The 16,291-nt window shown below is 35.4% G+C and overlaps 1 protein-coding gene across 1 annotated transcript in view; it reads left to right on the top strand.

Annotated features, from left to right (window-relative positions):
* Positions 1–16,291, top strand: part of LOC111057986 (60 kDa SS-A/Ro ribonucleoprotein) — a 60,738-nt gene that overhangs the window by 11,354 nt on the left and 33,093 nt on the right. Inside the window, exons 2-6 of the mRNA XM_022345475.2 lie at positions 2,079–2,278; positions 6,051–6,243; positions 7,849–7,995; positions 11,344–11,573; positions 13,613–13,833. Of these exons, the coding sequence (XP_022201167.2) occupies positions 2,108–2,278; positions 6,051–6,243; positions 7,849–7,995; positions 11,344–11,573; positions 13,613–13,833 (962 nt within the window). The 5' untranslated portion in view covers positions 2,079–2,107. The remainder of the gene's footprint in view (positions 1–2,078; positions 2,279–6,050; positions 6,244–7,848; positions 7,996–11,343; positions 11,574–13,612; positions 13,834–16,291) is intronic.

Below are 16,291 nucleotides of genomic sequence, written 5' to 3'. Positions count from 1 at the left end.
TAAAGGAGAAGTGGCTTCAAAACCGTGCAATAAGAAAAAAGGTGTATATTTCAAAGAGCATTGTTTCGAAGTATTGTATGCGAATAAAACTTTCGGCAGCATTTGTACCCACAATTTCCTATTATCGGTTACGTAAGCTGTTAGCATCTCTTGAATTGTCCGGTTGGCTCTTTCGGCCAGACCTTGACTTTGGTGGTGACTTGATGATCCTATTATGTGTTTGATTCCAAGCTCAACCATAAGGTCATCGACTTTTTTATTTACAAAATGTGTACCTCTATCGGATCGAATTTCTTTTGGAACGCCAAATCGGTTTATTAATTTCCATAAGCATTTAGTGGTATTATTTGCGTCGGCGTGTTTACAAGGTTCAGCTAAAATATATCGGGTCGTTAAGTCAACAATCGTTAGAATGTATGAATAGCCCATTGAGCTCTCTAACGGACCGATGTAGTCCATCATGATACTTGAGAAAGGCTTACTATCACACTTGATGGGTGATAAGAAACCTTGAGGCTTCGTAGTAGGGGTTTTTCTCTCTTGGCAATTTTTACATGATCTTACATAATTCGCAATGTTTTCATACATATTTTCCCAATAATATTTCGATGATATTTTCTCATGGGTTTTATAAATGCCGGTATGTCCACCTGTTAAGGAATCATCATGGAATGTTTCAAGGATTTTATTGATAAGAGATCGGGGTACGAGAAGTTTTAATTGATTGGTATGCCCATCAAATTTCTTCAGATAGACAATGTCTTTTTCGATCGTGTATTTTCTCGCCTTTCTAATCGTAGCTGTATCACTATGATTAGGGTTTCGTATTGCATCATATATTTTTCTTATACTCTCATCATTTTTCTGTAAAGTCTTTATGTCTATTTCTTCTATTTCGAATATATTGTAGTTTTCGTCCTTTGTGAGATCAGTTATATCCTTCTCTAGTGGATATCTACTCAGGGCATCAGGTACGTGCATTTGGGCTCCTGGTTTATATTTCAAATCGAACGTGAACTCCGTTAATTTCATAAGTAACTTACTGACTCGAATACTGGGGTTTTTCCAAGTTTTATAGTATTGCAAACTAGCATGATCTGTGTAGATTGTAAATAATCGGCCAATTAAGTATTGTCTGAAATAATTTACACAATACACTATTGATTGAAGTTCAATCTCTCCTACTGCCCAATTTTCTTCATGTTTTGTCAGTTTTCTGGAAACAAAAGCTACTGGATGTAATTTTCCATTGTCATCTGGCTGCGAGATAATGCCCCCTATTCCAACTCGAGAAGCATCTGTGTGTACCACTACCTCCTTATCATTATTAAAATAATTAATATTGATTGTATTTAACAAGAATTACAGGTCCTAACTCTCTAGGAGTTGGATACAGAAATTAATAAAAGATAATGCTGTTATATTATAATTGATAAATAAGATGTACTGATCAAATAAATGAGGGGTTAAATATCGCTTGGCTAACGAGAGGTTAAATTTGGATCTTACTCTTTATCTCATGAGAAAGGTTTTAATTGTAAAATAATTAAATGTAGAATGAATAATATAATATTTATTGATAATTTAAAAAGAATTATTTTCAAAAGATAAAATATGATTTCAAATAATACTGACAAGATATACCCTCAGATAAAAATAATATAATTAATTTGGCACTCACTCTACCCAAATGGGAGACCCTCTCAGTAGGGAGAAGTCGGGCTGGTTGATCTGCTGTAGATGTTTCCAGGTCCCGTCCTTACCACCGACTGCCTAGAGCCTCTCATTTTTTCCATAATTTTACTTGTCATGAATTTTCACCGTCAACAATTTTATCTATTCATTGTGAAAATTCATGGCAAATAATAAAAATTATGTAGTTCTATTACAATGGTCAGGATGGTGCATACGCACTGACGGTCGGTCGAGCTCTGTAACCGGCCTAAGACGTTTTTCATCTTTTTTCTTTACATTTTTCACTGTAAATTTGTGTTTTTCAAGCCATAATTTGTCATTTCCATTGTCTGTGTGTTATAGTTTTGTAAGTTTTGTATAATTTATTTGATTTATGTTTGCAGATTTGCGTTGTTGAAGCTAGCAAAGCAGCATGGCTGCTTCGCCCGAAGTCCGTTTAAAGCGTTTCCTGCACTACGGCAGTGAGCTTCCTGTCTACAACGCGTCTCGCGGACTGCTCACCTTCACCGACAAGTCGTGTCCCTCAATTCCCACACTCATAGAAGCCGGCAAGGATAAGGAAGTCGGTCTGCAAATTGTTAAGGTCAGCATCTTGGCGTGGGCTAGGCCCAAAATATTAAGGCTAGGAGCATACCAGTTAGTCAAGACAAGACATGACCAGACACGTTCAGTCACAATACTTCACATAATTGCTTATGACGCAACACACACCAATTAGTCATTGCAATTAGACATGTCTTCATAAGCAACTATGTGAAGTATTGTGACTGAACGTTTCTGATCATGTCTTGTCTTGTCTTGACTAACTGGTGTGCGCCTAGCCTTGGACTTCAAAAAATTGCGGAAAAATTAGATATATCATCTTGTGTTTGATTTACAGTATACCGAACAGTAAGTTCGTACTGTTAGTAAGTTACAGTAAAATATATTCAAGAAATTCCAGCTTGCAATTGTGATGGTGAATACAAAGGATACAATTCTTATCCTTATGTAGGAGACAAAGAAATTTGAACTTACAATCATCCGAAAGGATATCAATATTGCTCCAGGTAACAAATTGTAAAAAAGGCAGTCCAGTACTTTTATTACTCAGTAGAATATAAGTGTATATTTTAATATAGTGAGTTATATTATTTTTGGTTACAGTATACCAAAGAGGTTTGTAAGCTTGGCCCAAAAATGAGAAATTTAAAAAAAATGCGGAAATAGTTATTTGTGCAACTAGTGCGCAAAGTGATAGTTTGCTGCACGGAAAGTAACGTTTACGCACGAGCCGTAGGCGAGGGCGGAATAGTTTCTTGAGTGCAGCAGAGGAACTTTGCGCACGTATTTCACATTAAATTTTTCCTACAGTTACCATTGAATATGAGAAGTGATTGATTATGGGTAAAATGATGGCTGAAATACATCAAATTAATGTTTGTCTGTATGATTTTGTAATTAATGACAACTTTAATTTATTTCAAACTTTATAATCCAATTGAAAATTAATAATCTATAAATTATTCAAATTAACAATTAAATTAATCCAATTAATTTGAAAATTTTAATAATTTTGAGTAAATTTTAATATTTCTAAATAATTTTCAACCAATTAATTTATGAATAAAAAATATTATTTTAAATAATGAATAATTAGGTAATAATATTCAAAATTTATAATTTAATGAGTTCTCATCTTCATTTATTTGAAAATCAGAAAAAAATATAGATAGAACAAATTCGCATTCAAAATACACGCCAACAATGTCAACAGCTGATTGGGATGGCTGCAAGATAATACGCAAAGTATAAAGAGTACGCAGAGTAATACTTTGCGCACTAGAGCGGAAAAGTGATTCTTTGCGGCCTACAATCAGTGCAGAAATGGTTACTTTCCAAGGTACCTCTAGGAAAAATATATTTTGTGTTGAAACTGGTGATTTTTGGTTAGGGTAAATCTAGGAGATGTGTAAGGGCTGTGAGCTTAGCCTAATAAATGAGAAATTTGAAACAAAATTACGAAAAAATGATAAATGTCATCTTGTGTTGGAACTGGTGATTCTTGGTTACGGTATACCGGAGAGGTTTGCCTACGCAGTTGACCTATAGTAAGGTCCACGTTATAATGGCAGTGAAGAAAGATAGAAGAACAGTGTTGCAAATTTTTTGCATTGCCACTGCCTTCAATAGAGGATAGCTGATACCTGTATATCTGATGTAATATTAATTGTTCATTCTTGTTAAGGATTACCAATTACATTTTATTCGTCACGAAAGTATATTTTCCAATTATTAAATAACACATTTTCATAATTGGGATTAAATAATTTGTTAATTATATTTCTACACTGTTAAAAAAGATCTGGTAAATTTGCGGAGCTAGAAAAGGATAGCTCTATCTGCTTTATCGGGCGATAGACAAAGATAGCAACACCAATGTTCATCGAATACGGCCATTATAACGTGGACATCATTATATATACTGTATCTTCTGTTGTCATATTTTCTGGTTAACAGTTAACAGTAGTTCAGGTGTAAATGCTTGGAACAGTAAAAATATAAATTCCACAATTTCAAAATGCGTTGTTTATTTAAGTATATAGATCTCCACTAAGTTCACTTGATAATTTTTTCTCTTTTCCAAGTCTTATTCAATTTCCTTAGCATCCAACGCAACTGAAACAAAAAAATCTCATCAATATAACATGTAATGTAATGTACAATATACATGTGAAACACATGAAAATTTCCATAAATATAAATCAATTGGTTTCACAATATTATGTAAAAAGGTTCCTGGCTTAACAGTAAAGAGTGAAAATATAAATCCCACGATTTCTGATTGGACTATTCCCACTGAGCCCGCCCGAGTGAGTGTGTATAATGCCATCCTATTATATTATATTAAGCAAGCAATTTCTGTATATCTGTTTGTATTTTTTTATCTGGTTATTTATGTTCAACGGATCTCGAAAACGGTTCTAACAATTTTCACGAAATTCGGAACATAGTAGGTTTATGATATAAAAATTCGATTGCATTAAGTCTCATCCTTGGGAAAACTCGCTGAACGACATTGAAAGGATAATTCATCCTTGGCTGAAACAGCTGAGACTTTCGTCGTCTGTGGATGGTAAAAAGTGAGTGAGTGATTCTGTGGAAAATCAAAATATCGCATCCTCGAAATTCATAAGCTGACGTATAGCCAGCTGTAAAATAAAAACACGATCATTTTAGAGAATTGTGTTCTGTTTATCAATAAATAAAAATAACAAGCAAAGCTCGGTGCCCCGATATTTATAAACTAGTAGTTCTGTTAACAGTAGACCTCACGTAGTATTCTCATCCATAAGTACCTGATGTCAACTGTTTTAAATGTTAACAAAATCAGTTCACGTTTGAATTTGTATTCCATAATTTATTAATATTTATGTTAATTTAAATAATGAATAGAATATATTCTATTCCAGAATTTATATAATATTCATCCAGTTCCGTGATAATCTTTCCATCTAATGAAAATTAATTTTTTTCAATCAAAAATATTATAATTCTTCAGCATTATTTAGTTCATTTGATTATTTTTAATCACCTATTAAATTAGTTTTTTCGAATGTGAGAATATTGATACTGATGGACACGCATAATAATACCATGACTGCAAAACAAAATATTGAAACAAAAGACCTTAAAGCTGCGATTAGACCAAATTTATTAACAAAATGTTGATAACTCAATCCTTATAGATTATATTAGATTGAACATAACTTATCATATACATGATGAACATGTGTGTGTTTGTCAACTTGCGTTCAATCTAATAGAATCTATAAGGATAAAGTTATTAAAATTTTTGTTAACTGATTTTGTTAACATTTTTTTAATAACTTTGGTGTAAACCCAGCTTAAAGATGCTTACATCTTGGAAACTATAGACCTTATACAAATACAGTAATAGACTGGCTTCTCCACACATCTGTGTAATCACTTGTCAGCTGATTTATTATGAATAATTCTATAGTCTGATTTTTACTCTAATATTGGCGTATGAAGGAGGCTCCTTTTTCCTTTTATATTATCCTTGAAATGCCAAATTTCCAAAAACCTTGTATATACGTCGACGCGCAATTAAAAAATGAACATACCTGTCAAATTTAATGAAAATCTATTACCGCGTTTCGCCGTAAATGCGCAACATATAAACATTCAAACATTTAAACATTAAGATAAATGCCAAACCGTCGACTTCAATCTTAGACCTCACTTTGCTCGGTCAATTATTTTCACTGTTTACTGTCACTATGAGATGCCTATGACTTGGTATATAAAAACAGTTTTGAATTGGCAACACTTATTTTTTGTTTCAATTTCAGGCACACAGCGATGGGTACGCAGTACGCAGGGAGGCCCTGCTATACGCAATGGCCATCTGTGCCCTCAACAAGAAGTCAGACACCCTCAGGGAAATGATCTACAATGGCGTCAAAACGGTCTGCGCCAAAGCCGAGGATTTGTTCCTGTTTTTCGTCTATCTGCAAGAGCTCAACAATAACAAACTCAATTCGGGTAGGTCAACTTTCAATTATTCGCTGAACGAGCGTTAGCGAGTTTGTTCTTTTGGCTCAAGGCTAAAGTCGTTGTCCGTCTGTTCTTTATTAAGAATTGATCAATCAGCTTCAAATTTTCAACACGTATTTTTTGAACCTTTTTACTGGTTAAGTTCGTTGGACAACAAATTGACTCACTCCTTAGTAACTCTCCAATAAGATGGAGACTATTGTAGATATAATACTGTAACTTTCAGGATACGTTATTGGTTGAATACTTTACCTTTTGACGTTCAACTTAACTGCAATCCCTCATAAGGGGGTGACTTAGGGGTTGTAACTAGAATATTTTGAATGTAAACATCTATTGTGTAGTACATCATATTAAAGGCATTTTCAAAACAAGAAAGATGATAATCAGTAAAATGTTCTATGATACTTGTATCCAAAATGAGTTCAAGCCGACAATTTGGATACAAAGTAAAGTAAATTCGTATGGATTTTGTTGGTGGGGAGTCCCTTGCGGGAAGGTCCCACCGCCTGAATATATAATTTGAGCCGTCAATGGGCCTTCAGCCGGGACCGACAGTTTAACGTGCCCATCCGATAACACGGGAGTGATCTGGTTAAAAAACTTTTGGTTGTGAGTGGGTTCGAACCCGGGATCTCTATGCTGCTACTCAAGCACTCTATCCACTAGACCACGGATCACAATTTGGATACAGGTATCATAGAACATTTTTATTGATGTCATCTTTCTTGTTTTGAAAAGGCCTTTAATATGATGTGCTACACAATATTGGTGTTTACATTTGAAATATTCGAGTCACAACCCCTAAGTCACCCCCTTATGAGGGGTTGAAATTCAGTTGGATGTCAAAAAGTAGAGTGACCAATAACTTTATCTTGTAAGTTACCTTATTATATCTACAGCAGTCTCCAACTTATTGAAGGGTTCCCATACATATGACTCACTCTGTATATTAACAGCTTGTACACCAAATACACTGTACTGTAAAGCTGCGTACAGATTTACGCGCCGCGAACATGAGCAATTCACTTTTAATCAGCTGATGCCAAGCTTTTTATAGCTGTATCTTACCGTTTCTGTAAAAATACAGATTTAGTCAGCTGATTAAAAGTGAATTGCTCATGTTCGCGGCGCGTATATCTGTACGCACCTTAAGATACACTACATTACATAAATTCTATGCAAAACTAGTGAATATAACATCCTATTATTTATTGGTTCTAGACTTTTCAAATTTCAAACCGGCCTATAACATGGGTATGGTTATGGTTTTCAAAAATAGTGTAAACTATTGTATTTTATTTTTTTCATTATTTTTGCATCAAATATATGTGACTAAACTAGTTGATGTGAATAAGGCTCTTCATGTATTTATTCTTTGAGATTTTTTATTTAAATAAATAACATGAAATGAAGCAGCTCACATGTAATACTGTCTGAATTCACTATGTTTTCATTTTGTTTGCCATTCAATTTGATGTTTTGATAGAATAATAATATTGTGCAAGTATATCTCTATTTACTCTGTATGGCTAGTCCGTGAGCAAATAGAATTATTATTTATCTTAACTTGATGTTTTGGCTTTGTTTCAGGTAAGGGTTTGAGAAGATTGATATCCGATTGGTATTTGAAGAGAGACGTGATGGAGTTCGCTGAGATAGTTTCGAAAAAACGAGGCTACTTTCACTGGTCACATGTCGATCTAATGAAGATAGCACATATCAAGACGGATGACCCTGGTGAGTTGATCTGATAAGTCGATCTATAGTGAGGTCCACGTTATAATGGCAGTGTTTGATTAGCAATGATATTACTATCCTTGTCTATCATACAACAAATCGGATAGCGCTATCTCATTCTCGCTTTGCTCTGCTGCCAGATCGTCTTTTAAAAATGTAGAATTAATACTTAACAAAATGTTTCATCTTCTGAAAATGTATTATGAAATAATTGAAAAAATGAAAAAATATAATTTCTTGCTTATCAAATCAAATCAAATCTTTATTTGTCCCAAAAACATAATTACAATGACAAAAATGGTTATAAATGAAAAAAGTAAAATACAATATAAAATGAAAAAGAAAAATACCATTAATAGGATTATACATATGTATATTAAAAACGGGAAGACCCTGCAAGGTTCGAGGAACCTGAGCGCAGAGGCAATGCTTAACAGTACATGAAAATAATAATGGGATATTATTAAGAAATAGGGAAAAGAAAAAGTGAGTGAGGAAGGGAAGAGAAAGAGCAGAGTGAAAGCATAGGGGAAAGTAAAGAATAGTTGAAGATTACATAAAAAACATTAGAAGTCTTTATACTAAGCTATGAGGAAATTACATTGCCAAAATTACATTGTTCGAGATTATCCATGTATGAATTTTAATTAGCAGTTTTCTATTCAATTTACTAGTGATAAAATGGTTAGGAATAACATTGATGAGCTTTGATACCTGATATAAAAATTGTTTTCTACAAATTGATAAAATAGTATCTGTAATTTGAAAGGTAATAGATGAGGGACGGAGGTTATATGGTGAAACACGCAGGTTGAAAAGATTCATATGTTTATTTATCAAAATATAATTGATTATTATTTTAAACGAGAATAAACAGTTAATATTACATCAATAAACCTGTACCAGCTACCGTCTATAGAAGGCATTGACAAAAACAGAGCATCGGCAACGTTGTTATTCTATCTTTCTCCACTGTCATTATAACGTGCACCTCACTATAGATGGTATGTGCCAGCCTCTGAGGCGTAATACCTATAAGATCCACGTTATAATGGCAGTGGAGAAAGATAGGAGAACAGTGTCTCCGAATCTTTGTCTTCTCACTGCCTCCTATAGAGAATAGCTGATACCGGTATATCTGATGTAATATCAACTGTTCATTCCTGTATGAAATAATCCATCATATTCTAAGCGTCAAGAAAGTATATTTTACAATGATTGAATAATAAATTTTCATAACTGATATATTTTGTTGATCAATTATATACCTTCATTGTTGAAAACGATTTGGTAAGGTTGCAGAGCTATAAAAGGATAGCGCTATCGGCTTTGTCGAATGATAGACAAGGATAACAACTCAAATGTTCAATAAAATACTGTCATTATAACGTGGACCTCATTGTAGTATAGTCGTTGCTCTCATACGCACACAAGTGCAAAGAATAGAATAGAATACTTTATTTGCCATCAAGAATTGATTTTGTATGTTTATTTATACATATTTTTGGTTTTTGGTTTACTATCTTTTGGTTTGTATTTAAGAATATTATCACGGCAAATGTACCAATAATTTTAAGAATATTTTCGAACTTGTGGCTGGAGCTCAAGGTTTCTTTTTCCAGCCACACCAATGTATATTAGTTGATAAGTGTTATTTTGTAAATTTCTAGTGAATTGGAAAAAAGTAAACCGTGTACTATAGGCTTTGTCACTTCTATAAAACATGAGGACTCAAAAGTAGTCCAGTCAGTTATACTTTGGTCCAAAAGATACTTATTCTATAATAATACATTAAACGTAAAATCATATATGATCACCAAATTCAATTTGTGAGTCTGTGAGGAGGAATTTCAAATCGAGCGCGGAAGGCACGTTGCGTAGCAACAACAAGTGATCGACCCTTTGGAAAAAACTCAACTGCGAAGGCCCGCTGCTCTTTAGGCCAGAGCATGATGGCTACTTACGTGAGGGAGGATGAATTTGGGAACTTCCCTTCTCTCCAGATGCGCCCCCTCCTTCCCCTCTACACGACCAATTCCTCGTGCGGGAATTTTTTCAAATAAGTAAGTTTCTCTGGCGCACCTTGTAGTACCAACTCTTATAATTTCACAAAAAAAATGCCATTCAATTAAATGAACACTTAATTGATTGGTGTTTCGTTCAATTCAAAAGTTGTTTATTTCATAAGCTATACATAGTCCAGTCACTATATACATTGGTGCATGCAATATTTATATTGTAGTTCTGATTTTTTAATATATAATTTGGGTACATAAGAAAAGTCCAGAACCAATTTCTTCATGAAAAATTTCCTTGTGCTAGATACAGGGTGGCCCAAAAACCTCGTAATTTCAGCTCATTTTCCAGTTTTCAGCTATTTCTGCCAAATCTCGTGATCGGACAGAAACATTTGCTCACGCCTTTCTAGAATATGAAATTCTGAATCAAATGAGATCATTTGGAACTCTCTATCTCCAATGAGTACTGAGTTATGATTTTTCAAAAATGAGTGAAATTTGAAGAGAAAATCAATTTTTGATGAATTTTAGATTTTGATCAACAATATCTTCCGATTGTTACTATTTAGATGTATAATCAAAATCCCTCTGGGCGTATTTTTGTGCCCTACAATCTGAGATCAGGTAGAGCGTTTTATCTAATATAGATTTCCAGGTACACCTGACAACAATGCTCCTTGTATTGTGAAAAACACCTAATTTTCAGCTTCAGCCATCATCACCAACTACATAGTCTTCACATTGATATTTCGCACAAAGACATAAGTTCATAAGATTATGTTCTTTGAGAATCACCCGTAAGATGCACTTCATTTCAGTATTTCCTAGTGGAGAGGCGCGCTTAAGGACACCGGAAGGATCAAAATTTCAAACACTTCTCATAGAACATAATCTTATGAACTTATGTCATTGTGCGAAATATCAATGTGAAGAATATGTAGTTGGTGATGATGGTGGGAGCAACTTTTTCTGTCCGACTAGGAGATTTGGCAGAAATAGATGAAAACTGGAAAATGAGTCGAAAATACGAGGTTTTTGGGCCACCTTGTATCTAGCACAAGGAAATTTTGCATGAAGAAATTGGTTCTGGACTTCTCTTATGTACCCACATAATATATTAAAAAATCAGAACTACTATATAAATTGCAAGCAAACCCCCTTTTTTATGTCTATATTGACTGGACTATACAAGCGATTACCGTGGTACACCATAAAAATAAGAATACACTTTACAATACACTTTCAGCACCACAGAAATGACAGCAGATATACAAATATATATTAAGAAATATTTACATTAGTTACATTGGTTGATGATTTGTTTTTGCAGCGAAACAAGTGGTGATAGCGTACGCATTTAAGAACGGCAACAACATAAAAGAACTGAAGGAGAAGTATAAGGGCGTGAAAGAGGCGGCGCCGGTGCTGCAGTACCTGAAGGTGGCGTCCGAGGTGCGCTACTCGAAGGACCCCAAGACGGTGTCACGTGCCATTGAGGCCAACTCGCTGTCACTGGGGCATCTGCCGCAGCACACCAAGGAGATATTGTACTCTGAGGAGGTGAGTGAGTTGGCTCTCATTCTAGGCAATACACCTAACCTAATCTAACCTAACATAACCTTACATGCAGCAGCGCACCAAGGAGATATTGCAGTCTGAGGAGGTGAGTGAGTTGGCTCTCATTCAAAGCAATACTCACACTTAACCTCCGGTAGTCGCGCCCTACTCAATCACACGAGCAGTCGTGTGTTGTATTTTTTATATAATTACTTTTTCAATCTTCTTGGATTATTTCACGCCTATGAACATTTGGATGATTACCATTTTATAGCCCAATAAGGTACATCAAGCAAAGCCATCAATTCTGTGTTATTGGTTCGTTTACAGTCCCCTTATACAGTCTTTCCCTATCTTATGCGCAGTGCGACTTATGCACTGTGGCAACTAAATGGCACTTAAAGACTGAACCATTGCTCGGTTGATACTGCAACTCAGTGGAGTGATGGGGGGAAAGTTTTGGAATGTCCTTGTCTATCATTCGAGAAAGCAGACAGCGCTATCCTTTTCTACCTCCGCAACTTTAACAAATCAGTTTTTTCTTCTTCTTGTTTGGCTTCACAACCCAGTACGGGTCACAGCATCGCTCAATCTTCTTATCCAAGCAAAACAAAATATTTACTATCTGTTATGAAAATTAATTATTTGATCATTGAAAAATATATTTTCTGGCCGATTGATATATAATTGGGCCCAAGTCCGGTTACAGAGCTCGACCGAGCGTCAATGCGTATGTACCATCCCGACCATACACATCCATAAATCAGTTTTACACATTCAGAGCTCGACCGACCGTCAGTGCGTATGCACCATCCTGACCATAGTCATCCATACATCAGTTTTTCTGTCTCACAAAATGGACGCCTTTACAGATTGTTTAATTGCAGCTTATTATCTTCGAAAACGAAAGATTAAAAGACGTAGATATCAAGTTCACCCGATGGTCGCCCAAAGGGAATTTAGTGCCATTATATACATCATTGCTTGGGGATGAAGATACATTTATTAACTACATCAGAAATTTTGATGAGTTATTTCGAGCATGTATCACCATTGGGAATACTTGCAGTCACTTTAAGCTACGGATCAAATAAATGTAGATAATATTAATAATATATGATTTTTCCAATAAAAAAATTAGAAATGATTGAAGAAATGTATAGCAAAACTCTTGAATTTTTCAATTTGCCCGTCGATGTAGTGAATACTTATTTTGTGTGATAATATATATTTATAATGGCTCAGTAGTTTTATGGGATTATTCTTGACGACACCTAATGTACATTAAATTGTATTTATTGGTGGATAAACGTATTCTATTCTATTCTGAATTCAAATATGACACTATCAATTGAATTCATTCATTATGTTATTCAATTCAACTGAAGAAGTTTTGGGCAATTGCCTGTTTTTTCTTTCCTAATTATAGTATGTGTATCACCTTGAATAAATAAATAAATAAATAAATAAATATCAGCTAATTGCCGGGCAGAGGTGTCAGCACATTGGCTTTGTTGCGATCGAGCTACTGATCAGTACAGCTCTGAAAGCTTCTATTTGCTTCAATAGCGCGTCAGGCGACCGATGGAACGGATGCGCACGAGCTCGACCGATGGTCTTCGTACGCAGTGTAAAACGCATGGTCCTGACCGGGCGCATGCGTGCCGTCAATCCTGCGCTGTACGGATACATGGAATATCTATGGAAAAGACAAGCGAGAATGACGTTCGCACTGACGGTCGGTCGAGCTCTATAACCGGCCTAAGCAGTACCTCCGTAAACAAAGCTATAGTGCATTCTGGTGACGTCAGCACAGGTAGGGCTCCTACACCAATAAAAATTTGTTGATTTCAGCTGATCTATATCAGCTAGTGTTTTTATTGGTGTAGGAGCCCCACCTGTGCTGACGTCACACGAATGCACTATGGCTTTGTTTTCGGAGGTAGTGGCTTAAGCCTGTGATACTCTTCAGAAAGTTGTGTAATTCTGAATTACCTGATTGAATCGATCAATAGTCTGATGGAATTTGTCGATTTTTTCAGGTGTGGTGTTCGCTTCTGACGGGCATGCCCCTGGAAGAGATGCTGGACAACCTGCAGTACGTGTCGCGTCACCAAATGTTGCGCGCCGTGCCGCGCGGCCAGAGCAAACTGCTGACTCGGCGCTACTGCGACGCGCTCGGCAACACTAAGACGCTTGCCGAGTCCAACGTACATCCTGCGCGCATACTAATCGAACGCTCAACCTACCAGCTCATTGCCAAGTAGGTGCTCTAAACCTGCTCTCAAATGTTAAGAAGATTCGAATACCAATAGGTAGAGAGATACTCGGAGAGAGTAAACACTAAACTTGAAATACTGAAAATATGACATACTAAAAACTTGATAAACTGAAAACTTGAACTAAAAACTTAGGCTCAACTCACACTTACGCGAACTAAGGTCGAGAAGAGACTCTACTCTAGTCGAGAGCATGTGTTTTCAATGGTGATGTCGCGGAGACTAGAATCGACCTGTCTGAGTGTCACCATTTGGAAACACATGCTCTCGACTAGAGTCGAGTCTCTTCTCGACCTGCGTTGTGTAAGTGTGAGTTGAGCCTTACGCGACTCAGGTCGAGAAGGGACTCAACCCTAGTCGAGAGTATGTGTTTTCAAATGGTGACACTCAGACCAGTCGGTTCTAGCATAGAGAAACGATAGCATAAGTATAGATATCCCATGGTATAGGGCGTTTATGTCGCAACTTTTACTGTTATCTCAAGCCGATAGTTCACGTAGTTCTTTCCTATGCAGCTGTGTGATGCTGGTAGTCTCTCAAATTGTGCCGTTCATACACTCTCACCCCAACAAAACACTAAAAATTGACAATAATCGACAGTAATCGGCTTGAGATAACAGTTAAAGTTGCGACATAAATTCCCTATACCATGGGATATCTACTTACACTATTGTTTCTCTATGGTTCTAGTCTCCGCGACCTCACGACTGTGAGACTGAGTCGAGCGTCGACTTGACATGTTGTTCGAGCCTCGACTTGAGTTGTGCAGTACCATGCATTTTTAATGAAAGTAAGGTTATGTTTTATGACAGTGATGTTCTATCATTTTAGATAAGACAATAATAAGAATTAGATAAGACAATATATTTATAATAATTATTATAAAATTTGTTACATGCTGAGTAGTGACGAATTAGATCTTATATTTTTAATAAAGTAATGTTAGAAAATGGAGTAGCATGGAACTGAAGTAGTGACAATGAGTAAGAAAGTCGTAAGGTCGAGAGACTGGAGTCGTACGATTTGAGTCGAGGTAGTGTGATTTGAGCCTTTATGGACTAAAAAAAACTGATGGATTGATAGATAGAAAGATAAACAGAGTGAGTCGTCATATTATTGTATGGGAACCCTTCAATAAGTTTGAGACTATTGTAGATAAATTAGCGATAAATTTTTAGATTAATCAAAATAGCGAGGAGACTAGTTGTCAGGGAGACAGGTTGGCGGCTACCCGATCTATCATGACAGTGACTGTTATATATTATGTCTATCATATTAAGTGTTCATTCTCGTTTAAAACAATAAATTATAATTTATTAAGCAAGAAATTATATTTTTCAATAATTTAATAATGAATTTTCATAATTACGATGAAATATTTTGTTAATTATTAATTCTACATTGTTAAAAAACGATCTGAGAACAGAGCAAAGCGAGAAAGAGATAGCGCTATCTCTTTCCTTTTTTCTTTAATACTTTTTCAATGAGGAATATATCTGGATATTTTGTTTTATTTATTTCATATTCATAGAATGTACCCTTAATAATTTCATTGTTCATTTCTTTTAATCTATAAGTAAAGGGTATAGTAGGGAGAACATTTTGTATGGTGAAAATCTCATTTGTCCAGTTTGGGAGATAACCTTTCTCAAATATTGATTTGTATCGACTAATGCGTACCTTATCACCAATTCTATACTTTGGTTTACTTTGATTGCCAATTTACGTTGTGCACTTTTATCTAAATTCATTAGTACATATTTTTCATTTTCTTGGAGTGATCCGTGGTCTAGTGGATAGAGTGCTTGCGTAGCAGCATAGAGATCCCGGGTTCAAACCCCACTGAGAGCCAAAAGTTTTTTAAACAGATCACTCCCGTGTTATCGGATGGGCACGTTAAACTGTCGGTCCCGGCTGAAGTATGACAGTCGTAAGGCCCATTGACGGCTTAAATTATATATTCAGGCGGTGGAACATTCCCGCAAGGAACTCCCCACCAACAAAAGCCATACGAATTTATTTATTTCATTTTCTTTATTTACATCAATTGGTTTCATATTAATGCTACGATGTGTGGTGTTGTTATATTTTAAGATAAGTTTTGGTAACAGTTCCAACCATTTATGATTACCCTGTATAGTGAATTCACGGAACATATTCTCTTTAAGAGTTCTGTTGAAACGTTCACAAATTGCAGCTTTCTTATCACTATATGTACTGTAATGGTTGATCTTATATGTTTTGAAGAGATTCTGAACAGTTGTGTTGTAGAACTCTTTACCTGCATCAGTTTGAAAATTGATAATCTTATGTTTTTGGAGTATTGGTTTCAATGCTGCTGCCACCTCATTTCCAGTTTTAGTTTTCATTGGTATTGCAAATGCAAATTTACTGAAACAGTTAATCACAGTTAGTATGTATCTAAAGTTCTTATTTAATGTG

The sequence above is a fragment of the Nilaparvata lugens genome, chromosome 7, assembly GCF_014356525.2.
Source record: "Nilaparvata lugens isolate BPH chromosome 7, ASM1435652v1, whole genome shotgun sequence".
NCBI lineage: Eukaryota > Metazoa > Arthropoda > Insecta > Hemiptera > Delphacidae > Nilaparvata > Nilaparvata lugens.
This window is presented reverse-complemented; position numbering and strand designations above follow the sequence as displayed.